At 38.4% G+C, this 12,201-nt stretch overlaps 1 protein-coding gene across 1 annotated transcript; it reads right to left on the reverse strand.

Moving 5' to 3' along the window:
- Positions 1-3,823: 3,823 nt before the first annotated feature.
- LOC141674097 (uncharacterized) lies at positions 3,824-5,077 on the reverse strand. The gene is made up of 2 exons (XM_074480822.1): positions 4,754-5,077; positions 3,824-4,666 (listed from the first exon to the last, which is right to left on the reverse strand). The coding sequence occupies exons 1-2, from the start codon at positions 5,075-5,077 to the stop codon at positions 3,824-3,826; spliced, it is 1,167 nt and encodes a 388-aa protein (XP_074336923.1).
- Between the last annotated feature and the right edge of the window lie 7,124 nt (positions 5,078-12,201).

Below are 12,201 nucleotides of genomic sequence, written 5' to 3' on the forward strand. Positions count from 1 at the left end.
TTGCTTGGATCAGTTCTTGGGACAGCAGCCCTTCTTCTTACCGGACCATCCAGGTCTATGATAGGAGGAGGATTTCTCCCCCTAGGAGGTATGTGGGGTCTGGTGGCTTGGTGAGCCTCCAAATCACGCCTCAGCCTTTGGATTTCAGCCTCATGAGCCCTGATCTTTTCCTGCACTTCTTGGGGATTCGCCCCTGGGGTGCTTTGGGGGCGTTGCCTTCCATCGGCCATTGGCTCTTTTCCAGGACGCCTCCTTCTCGGGGCCACTTCATCATCCGAAGATTCGGAGTCTCTCTCAGTGTATGGACCAGAAAATTCCCGATCCTCAGGGATAGGATCTAAACCTCGTATATAGGGGGGCGACCGCCCTCGTGCTTCGCTTCGCCCAGCATATCCGCTTCCTCCAACCTCAGGGTGAAGGGGCATCCCATAAGGGGGGTTAGTAGTAACAATAGTTGAATATTCATACCCGACGGGTCGAGAATTCACAGGTATAAGTATTTGTTGAACTTGAGGATTCGTACCTTGAATCGGGGGAGTTGTCCCTTGTAGCCGGGGTTGAGTTGCCCCTGTCTGGGCTTCCTCCTGAGTAGATGCATAAGTTGAATGGGGAGGAACCTCCACGGTTGATGAAATCACCTGGGTTGTCTCTAATGGTGTTCCTTCCTCTAGAGCTCCAATTGTTCTCCGTGTTCTCGCCATGGTTGTTGTTGTGTTTCCCACAGACGGCGCCAAATGTTGTGGATAAAAAACTAAGGTTATTACTTGCTGTATTTAATACTAAGATTCGAGAGCTCAAGGCCTTTAATGGCTGCTCTCGTGTTTCGTGACTCAATCTGCCTTTACGAGATGCCTACGTATCTCTGTGAATTAGAGAATCAAGCCAAAAAACGTAGTTCTAATTGGTGGGGGTGAGACCCCTTATATAGATGTTGGGAGTCCTTGAATTGGACTTGGTATAGGAGACTTGGTGGGCAAGTCTCATAATTACAATGGACTTTGGAGTCCTAGATAGTAGGAAATTGATTCCTTATCCTTTTAGGTCCCCTTGAGGCTAATCTCCAAGGATTTATATCCTTATCGGGACTCTTTTCAACATCTGATTTGTCCCTTATTAATTAATTACGAAATTAATTAATAATCAGGGCTTTTGGGCCTTTTTTATTCCATCAGGCCTGATCTGGTCCATCAGGCTTAACCTTTCTGGTCTGAGTATCATATATCTTTTTATTGGGCCTAGCAGCCCACAGCTTGTAGAATTAATGCAGTATAAATTATACAAGCATAATTTATTTATCCCTATCACTAACATTACTCAAAAATTAAATCAAAGTTGACTAAGAACAAAATAAGAAATTTTTTATACCTCTAATATTACTCAAAAATTAAATCAAAGTTGACGAAGAACAAAATGAGAAGTCTTAATATTGTTACATTTATCACTTAGCTTTAAAAGAAATAGAAAAGGACACAACACAGGCACATTTATCATGTGGACATTGAGTAGATGATTGTGAAAATTGGTTCTGTTATGGAGTATTCTACTGCTACACCTACTGTTTTAATTGGTCAAGAAACATGTAATAACTACATGGATGAATGATTGGTGAAAAATGTTGTCACCATAACAAATATTGGGGTCCTGTCCAACTGAGTGGATTGTGGGATGATAACCAATTAACCACTCTTTTTTCCTTTGCTAAATGAACGAATGTACCGAAACGCAGGGAAGAACTACCATAGATTAGTTTCAACTTTCATCAGACTATAAAGTAGAAGCTTTTTTTAACATCATTGGACCAACCTTGTCTTCTTCTCCATTTTGAAATATAGAACGAGTAAACAGATTCTTCCAGACCATTCTTTTAATCTCGATTATAAGAACATTGGCTCGACTGTACTTCCATGTATCCGCAGCGTGCATTCTAAAATTCTGTTATTTCCATTATTTCCGTTTAAATATAAAGCTGACCGGTAAGTAAGGAAATTAAATTTATTGATTTGCGAATCAAGAAAGTTGCATGAAATCAACTCACTCCAAGAAGAACATGAGTACCATATAAATACGTGTTATGGGGTAAGCTTGTTAGAAAATAAAAAGTTTGAGACATGTTTTAGATATGATATAATTTCTTAAAATTAATTGTCGGAGGTTGTCACTTCTAACGATAACTTAAACTTTTATATTTGGATATAAGTCATTTTTTTAATATAATTCATATAGAGCTTGAGATGAAATTTGTAGTTTGAAAAGAGTTATTCTGAGTTTATCCCACATTACAAGGTAATGAGAGGTGAGTGCTTTATATTGTAAGAGTAATATACAACTATTAAGGCATAAGGCATGTTGGTGTGAATGGTGCTATGGCTCCGTTAATTTTTCGGCGCATTTGAATGACATATTCATTTATTTGTATTTGATAGTTGTTCAGAATTTTGCAAAAGTGGCACAGAACGCCACTATTTCTGGGGTTCTGCCATGGTTACCCAGAAGTGGTGGCGTTCTGGGATATAATACTTTTTTTTCTTTTCTTCTTTTCCTCCACGTGCCTTGTGTAGTTCTGCAGAAGCTGAAAAATGAAGGTGAAGGGCATGTTTTGAACTCTTATATTGAATTAAAGAAAAATAATTTTGGTCTAATTTTTATTGTTGGATAGATTTGTAAACCTATTTTTGGTATGCAATTTTTATTTAAATAAACAAGTTGTATATATATAAGATTTTTGTAACTTCAAAAAAGATGCCTTGCGAGTGGAGTGTAAAGATTATGCGATGGCATTTTTTTGGGTGCTCATATTTAATTTCCAAAAAAATATTCTGGTTTATTATTTTTTCTATTGAGTAGTGATGTAAATCTATTTGTAGTATGTATTTTTTATTTTAATTTTAAATTTGTTTTAATATGGTTTTACTTGCTGGGAAAAGGGTATCATGGGGAATACATTTTCTCATGAAGCGGCCTCGTAATCATGATTTTTAAGTAATCATGTGATGTTTGTGGAATGGGATACAACTGATAGTATTTCCATATTTTTAAGTAATCATATTATAATTGCATGATAGAATATTTAGATAATACAAATGATAAATGTACTACAACATGTAATGTCAAAGATAATTAGTGAGAAGTAAGACTACAAAATATGATAATGTTAAGTTCACGTTGTTAAGAAATGGGCATTTCTTGCTACGCTTGGTGTGACCTTCTTGGTTGCATACACTACATTTCTTTTCTGACCGTGGACCATCAATCTTCGTTCGGATCCGCACCGATTGGCCCTTATATCCATATTTTTTCTTAATTTTTTTTCAATGACTCATCTGGCACTAACTTTCCATATCCCTGCCAAGGGAGGGGTAATTCGTAGTTCCAGTATTCAGTTGGTTGCAACGGATAAATCATTGGTCGGTACAAGTTCTCCATTGTCTGGTTCTTATGGCAACTTTCAATGAAATTATCCCAACTCAATCCATGTCTTATACAGCCAGCCATTGCATGAGAGCACAACATATGATGGGTCACCCATTTTTCACACGTGCACATACGGTCATTCAGGTTCACAACCTGGGTTTTACCTCCCTTTACCATCCCCTTAGCAGTCGTGTACTGATGTGTAACTATTTTCAGAATCTCGTGTACACGGTGGAAAGTAATAACCGTATGTCTTGTTGCCTTTGAATAAACATAACGGCTGAACGCGCACATAACTGTTGACCCTGTTGCAGACCATCATCCACTATATTTGGATGTGTGTCAATAATTGTGACCGTCTTGTAGAAGAGATACTCCATCATCGCTATAACCGAAAGGAAACGAGCCCTTCTTATGTTGCCGTTGAAACCCTCAAGCATGTTTGTGGTTGTTTGACCATAGCGAACACCAGTGTCGTGGAAAAGTGTCCACCTCTCCACGGGTATTCTGGCAAGATAGTCCAGGGTGGGGGGGGGGGGATTTCACCTATTATTTCCATGTATGCGTCATGTTTAGAGACTTGCGTGGTTGTTCCAGCTTTCCGCATCAATTTTTTTAGTTCACCATCAGGGTGATGCTGGCAAAAGTTGCTTCTGACATGGAGTAGACAGAACCTATGGATTCCCAATGGCTCAGCAAATCCGTTTTGAGGGTCTCGTAGTGCAGAGATAATACTAGTTGCACGATCGGAGATGATGCACACGCCGGCCTTTTGGCGACAAACATGTCTCCGAATACGTTGCAAAAACCAAGACCAGTTCTTATACGTCTCCTCATCAACCAAGCCATAACAAAGAGGAAAATGGTGGTTTTTGGAATCTACACCCATAGCAATAAGCAGCTTTCCCCTATATCTTCCCTTCAAGAAAGATCCGTCTATTGAAATCACAGGACGCGCATGTTGCCACCCGTCCATCATTGCCTTCAAACACCAAAAGATTCGCTTGCATACGGACGTGCCCCGTTCCTTAGCTTGAGGCACGACATCGATCTCAACAATGGTTCCAGGATTTATCTTGATGATGGCTGCCAAAAATATGGGCAGAGCTTGGTATGTTGTGGCCCAACTGCCATAGACTTCCTCAACGGCTATTTTCTTGCCTCTCCACGCTTTGTTGTACCCCACTATATGGTTATGCTCGTTGTTGATAAGCGGGATAATGGTTTTAATGGGGATTTCTGGTGTATCTATTACCTGTTTCACATATCACAGTAAATGTCAAAATATTTCCGAACCAAATATGTAGCGAAGTTGAATTGTTATGTATGTGAAATTGCTTACAAGTGGTTTCACGATCCGCAAAATCATCCTTGCAGATAACTTCTTACGATCTTGCAATAGCTGATCAAACATGCATTTGTATTTCTCTCTATTCATATTTATCCTCCAGTACCCAGAATCATGCATGAAAGCAGCTCTCATCCTCCAGTTACAGCCCTCCACCCGACACTGTACAATGAGCCGTCCTCTGTTACTCTTTGTCGTTATATATGTACGATCGGTAGAAGTATGTGCACGCCTCACTGCCAACAAGAGGGTGGCTTTGTCACGGTAACACCTTCCTTCACTTAAATCCCCGCGATCGAGGTCTTCATCGTCATACATATCATTGAGGTTACCGACTGTTTGGGGAATATATTGTTCTGTGCGAAACCATGAAGCCCTTGGAACATAATGTTGTTCCCCAACTACTGGAAATATGCTGAAAATTTCTTCATGCCTCTATAAATGCCCTTCAGTTTCTTCGCTTCTTGAAGAATCTTCTTCATCATTATCATGAAGGTGAAAATTCTCCTCATTAGATGAATTGGCTACAGAATCATCTGGGACGAGGGCTAACCGTTTACCCGAACCTCCTTCCACCATATTCTTTGGTTGTGAAAATGCCATATCTACATTACCTTCACCACATCCACCACCTTCATCATTTTCATAACTACTCCCCCCTCATACCCTCCACCATATTGACTACTCTCCCCTCCAAACCCTCCATCATGTTGACTAGTCCCCCCTATATACCCTCCACCATGTTGACTAGTCCCCCCTCCATACCCTCCACCATATTGACTATCCTCCCTTCCATACTCTCCACCATATTGACTAGTCCCCCCTCCATACCCTCCACCATGTTGACTAGTCCCCCCTCCATACCCTCCACCATGTTGACTAGTCCCCCCTCCATACCCTCCACCATATTGACTATTCCCCCCTCCATACTCTCCACCATATTGACTAGAACCCCCTCCATACCCTCCACCTCTGTACTCTCCACCTTCAAAAAGTAAATCTGACCATCCTGTGTTGACATTACTTCCGTATGTTATTTGTGTCGGTTGAGACCCTAAATTAAGTTGGAATAAGTACGGGTCATCAACAACAATTTCCTCTGTTTCGATGAACAAAGAAACATCTTCTTGAACGTTCAGCAACATGGCAGGGACATTTAACATGCGTGTAATATCATCACATAATATATCCATTTGGTAAAAACCTTCAACTATGTTGTATTGACCATGATAAGGATACTTCAAACTCAATTTCAAATTCCTTTGATACAACTAATATTCATTACATTGTAAACAAGACGTTTAAGCTCATCAAAAGTGGTACCAAACCTAATAAATATCATTTTCTTGGGATCGATAGAGTAGTTAATATTAGTACCTTCTCGAATAACCACTCCACCCCAAAAAAATTGACATTCACGTGCCCTTCCATTTCCCTATTTTACAGAAAATATTAACAATTAAGCAACAGAAGTAAAGAAATATATATATATATATATATATATATGTATATATATTTATATATATACACACATTGATGACAAACCTTTTAGAAAATTAGAACATACGCAAGCGTTGAAGGCGCCAGTGTTGAACATATGCAGTGCATTAGGACATGTATAAATAGTAGCATATGTAGTGTTGAAAATTATTGTGAATTATTGATTCCATCAATAATTTCTGCAAAGAGAAATCTGTTACTATCTTTTTGAGATTTCAGATAAGGTTACTTTGTAGGAGAAATATAGTTTTTCCTCAGATTTTGAAGATAGCCTCCAGAAGATAAGGTTCTCGAAATTCTCAACATAAAATTTCTACAAAAAGAAACATAAATTTATTTTAAAAATAATTTAAATGGACAATTTTTTGCAATAATTTCTGCAAAGAGAAATCTGATACTATCCTTTTGAGATTTCAGATAAGGTTACTTTGTAGGAGAAATTTACTTTTTCGTCAGATTTTGAAGGCTAAGGTTCTCGAAATTCTCAACAAAAAATTCCTACAAAAAGAAACATAAATTTATTTTATAAACAATTTAAATGGACAATTTTCTGAAATTTAAATGGACAATTTTATGAAATTTATTTTAAGTTCTGGTAATTTAAAATAAAAAATTTATGAAATATTAATATTTTTTGGGATTTATGAAATATAAATGCAAATAGAAATACAAATTAATGAAATAAATTTTTAAAATAATTTATGGGATTTATATAAATTTACTAATATTTAAAGTTTATGAAATATAAAAACAAATTTGGCTTCATTTTTTATAGGATTTTTTTACTGTTATATTACTAACAAAAATATTAGTAAAAATTAATATTATATATAAATAATAAAATAAAAGTAAACATAAGAAACAAAGGTAAGAGAGAAAGAGAAGGGGAGAGAGAGAGAGAGAGAAAGAGAGAGTGTGTGAGATTGCGGAAGAACGAAGAGAAACCCCGAGCCCCTGTAGAACCGACGTTCACAGCCCTAAGCCCCGCCAGAAGCAGCGTTCATAGGTGCGCGTACAGCTCCAGATTCCACATCTTCCCCCTAAGCGGCGTTCCAGGTCTCTCTCTCTCTCTCTCTCATACTCAGTTAATTTATTTTATTTGTTATTTATTGTATTTTCACTACCTTGAATTAATTGTTTATATTTAGTCTTTAATTAATTGTTTAGTCTTTAATTAATTGTTTAGTATTTAATTAATTATTTAGTCTTTAATTTATTGTTAATATTTATTTAGTTGCTTAAATTTAATTAATGAATTCATTGAATAAATTTAAATAATGGACTGAATTTATTGCACTTCTCGTTGATTGTCTCATAGTCATACTTTATTTTACATAATTCCTTAACAGCTTGACAATATTCTAGATGTGAACTCTCAGCCATTTTTAAAAACTAAAGAGAGTTGAAAATTTTAAAATAAATTTGTAAGTATCAAAATACGCGAGACACTTAGATGTTAAGGTTAGCTATCCAAGAGAGATTTAAGTGTTGCTATGAAAGTTCAAAATATTACGGAATATTAAACATTTACAATTATGGAATTTTTAGATTGACTCTGTTGGTTGTGTTTTCGGAATGGCAATGTGATAGAACAGAGGAAATGCTATCCATTTTTTTTGTTTTGCATAGAGGAATGGCAATTTGATTTGTTTACAAATGTTGGTTGTGTTTTGGCAGGATGAAATGGATGTACGATAAATGATAAACCCTGGTCCAATTGATGGGGAATTACTTAATCAACAAAATAGGCATTGTTCAGAGCTTGTTTGGGATGGCACGGTACACATTCATTTTCCCTGTTTCAGTTAATTTCTGATAGTTATTTATACGCTTCTTAAATGCATAATGTCACATTTAATTGTAGGGTAATGACGATCATTTACGGCTCCGCTTGAATTTTAAGACATACTGGGATTGTATTGAAGCTAATCCACTACCACAACCTATCATGGATGCCATTAAAGCTGGTTTTATGGGTGTTCTGCTAGCGGGGAGTATGAGACATGATGTTGGCCTCATATTGGCTTTTCTTGATCAATGGCGCCCGGAGACTCATACTTTCCATCTCCGTTTCGGTGAGGCCACTGTGACACTTGAGGATGTATACTACATATTAGGGTTGTGCAGTGTCGGGCATCCCGTATTACCTATTCCAGGGGATGTAGGTTATTTGTTATTACATGAGCTTCTTGGTGTTGCCCCCGACCCACAACAAGATACGGATGTAATCAGGAAGGGTGAAATTAATATTAGTTGGTTGGTTCATCATTTCGGTGATTGTTCACGCCTACACTCAGCTACTGGTCCTAATCGTGAGCATGAGCTACTATACCACATACCTGAACACTTGTTTCTACTCATTGGTTCTACTGTGCCGAATTATAGCGGTTACCGCATCCCTTTGAACCTCCTCCCATTTGTGCGCCACGTGGATCAGATCAGTACTTATAGCTAGAGTAGTGCATGTCTTGCTTATCTTTACTGGAGCTTGTGCTCATCCAGCATTGGATATAAGACCAAGTTGTGCGGGTCCATGACATTATTACAGGTACATATCCACCCAACACATTTCATATCCATACTTCAAACTTAATGCATACTATAGGGTGCATTTTACATACTTCATACTTCATGCGTACAATACGTATATATTTGTGTAATACATATATGGTCCAAGTATGGATATATGAGCATTGTACTGCCTTAGCTCCTAGACAGCGAGACGCGTATTTGATGCAACATCCCTGTGATCTTAGGTATGCCAAATTAACTATGGTTCTTTCTTTTCATGTTCACAAATGTTGCAACCATGTCTTTAACACGATACATTTGGCTTCAGGTGGAGGGTCCCATTGGATGGTACGAGTGTGCAGACACATTCTTTACGCGGCATTCGATATGATCTAGATACCATGTCTGAGGATTCCTTTAGGTGGAGGCCCTACGATAATTGTGCGATTGAGGCACAAGACATCCCTGAGCTTGAGCTTTCACTTATGAGTGCACCTTGTCCACTCATTTACTTGACATGGGTGGAGTGGTGCTACACTGATAGGGTCACGAGGTAGTTTGGATACTTGCAGCAGGTCCCTACTGCATCTCCGCTTACAGACCATGATTCTTTCCATAGGGGGTCAGAGGGGATGGCCTTTTAAGTTCAGTACGGTGCGTGAGATGTGGGAGTCACGTCATACTGCCATGCTTGGGCCACCATCTTTTAGACGTACTCGCAGACTTATGTGCGCAGTTGAGTATCCTCAATGATACGATAGAGTCACTAGGCGATTTATGATCAACCCCAGAATTTGGAGGGACCAGCAAGGATTCTAGGGGTCGCAGGGGCATCCACCCGTGACCGTAAGCTTTCTCTTCTTAGATTACTACCTCTTCATTTGTCACAATATAAGTTTGTGTAAACACGTTGTCATATTGTCAATACAGGTTGAGGGCTTGTCCGCTGCCTACCACCAGATTCGGGATTCCGACATGGCAGAAGATGATGGTATCGGTGATGAGGCACTGCAGGGTTTACATGGCATATTAGATGCCATAGGTTTCACATATCTTGTACAGAGGCCCTCGCATCCACCTCCTCCTACAGCATGTACTAGAGGTGCTCATGCCCGTAGGCCAGCTACTTCATTTCTTCATGTCGTACTAGCTCCTCGGGATGGTGGGAAGCCTTGGCCTCATCCATCAGGTGGAGAGGGTTCTTCAGTATACACCGCCACTGGCTCAGGTTGGGAGCATAGTTCTCAGGGACATGGATATACTGAGCATACGTGGGACCATTTTGTTCAGGGAGAGGGAGCTTCTGTTATGTCTACTCGGGTTCACAGTTCAGAGGTCCATGATACTGGTGGGTCTTTTTGGGGCAGAGCTCTCAGAGCCATGATGCTGGTACATCTACTTTCGGCCACACTACTCAGGCCCAGAGCTATATTATCGGTACATCTACTATGGGCCACACTACTCGGGGTCTTTATACTGTTCCTAGTGCTTGGGCTGCTGGATCCAGTTGGGGACATTCTACTCAGACCGATTACGGTCATGTGGTTCAGGCTTCTCCACGGCCTGCATAACCCTGGTTCGACCCCTGATTAGGACATGATACCTCCTCACAGAGGTTTGAGCAGGGCGTCATATGTATACACCCCCAGTCATGCAGGAGGAGGATATGGAGGATGATGATGATGAGCAGGATGACGCCGATGAGGAACCTGATCCTACTGTACAGCTGAGGCAGCATGCCCGTAGAGCAGTGAAAGGAAAGGGGAGGCTATGCCACACCGGCGGGAGGTTCTGTGGTTGATTAGTATTGTTTTCATGGTTCCAACATTTTTTTATGGCTTCTTGCATTCATAAAAGACTTCCAGACTTGTTGTAATACGTATTCATTGATTACACATTGAGTTCAGACTTATTTTTATTAATTCTGGTCACTTCCAAACTTGTTGTCTTTATTATACAATGTTCTGGTCACTTCTGTTGATGGTATTATTTTCAAAGCGCTTGCTAAATAATATTCAAAAAGTTCAAAACTATTGAAGATGAATGCATGTGACTTATGCGGTAATTTTTTCCCTGAATTTTTTCCCCGATGATACCCTTTTCCAAGAAACTAAAATCATACAAAAAAATTAAAAATTAAAAAAATACATACTATAAATCGGTTTACATCACTACTCAACAAAGAAAGAAATCAACCAAAATAAATTTAAAAACTATATTTAAGAAAATTGTGAAAATGTGTCTTCGTCAAAAAATGAGCAACCCTTTCTCGACCTCCAAAAATTATATATATACAGTTTTTAAAATTATATAAAATTACATATTAAAAATAGGTTTACAAATCTATCCAACAAAAAAAAAATAGACCAAAATTATTTTTCTTTAATTCAATATAAGGGTTCAAAACATGACCTTCACCATGAATGTTTAGCTTCTACAAATCTGCACAAATAGGCAACAAAGGGGAGGAAAAAAAATAAAAAAAGGTATTATCCTCCAGAACGCCACTACTTCTGGGTAACCATGGCAGAACCCCAGAAATAGTGGCGTTTTGTGCCACTTTTGCAAAATTCTGAACAACTATCCCATAAAAATGAATCTTTCATTCAAATGTGCCAAAAAATTAGCGGAGCCATGGTGCTATTATGTGCCTCGCGCACACACACATGCGCCTCCACCTCGCCATGCCACGCTATGGGTCGAGGAATTTGATTCATTATATAATTAAAATATTTATTGACTTATTATATTAATTCAATATTAATATTGAGTCTGTGTAACAGGGAATATCAGTATTTGCTGATCAACATTTACAAATGCTGATATGGATGGAATAAATATTGATCAGTATTTGTAGATCAAATCCTGACACCTGGAATCAGGATTTGGTGAGGCTGAATAAATCCTAACGCATGGATCAGGATTTGCTGAGACTGAATAAGTGTTGACGCCTCGATCAGGATTTGCTACTAGTAAATATTGATGAGCTGGGCTGCCTGTATCAGGAAGACTGTTACAATTCTGATTCTGAGATATTCTATTTAATGCATATTAATACAGAATATTTATTTTAATTAATGAAATATCTTCGGTTATATTTTATTTTATATTATATACATAACTGAACATTTAAGATAGATATATACACATCACAGACTTGTGAAAATCCTAATTGCTTCTTCTCTCTTTTCTCTTCATATACATACAGATTATTTTGCATAGGTTTCTGGGCGAACTAAGGAGCAGGTCGATGTTGAGAATTACATGTCCGTGAACGCAGTGTTGTGTGTTGTTGTATTCTGCAAGCGATATTGTGCAACCCATCACAACGTAAGTGGGGAAATAATCACTTCAAGAACAATATAGACTTTTCGAAAACTAGATGACTCAACTGTTGATTGTTCTTTCAGATTTATAAAAGTTTCTGTTAG

Source organism: Apium graveolens, chromosome 7 (assembly GCF_009905375.1).
Source record: "Apium graveolens cultivar Ventura chromosome 7, ASM990537v1, whole genome shotgun sequence".
NCBI lineage: Eukaryota > Viridiplantae > Streptophyta > Magnoliopsida > Apiales > Apiaceae > Apium > Apium graveolens.

What these genes read in the sequence shown, in the direction of transcription:
- LOC141674097 (XM_074480822.1), bottom strand. Translation starts at nt 5,077, where the DNA reads ATGTATGACGATGAAGACCTCGATCGCGGGGATTTAAGTGAAGGAAGG. An exon ending in TGCGGATCGTGAAACCACTT is followed by an intron (nt 4,667 to 4,753) that starts GTAAGCAATTTC and finishes TATGTGAAACAG; the next exon opens with GTAATAGATACACCAGAAAT.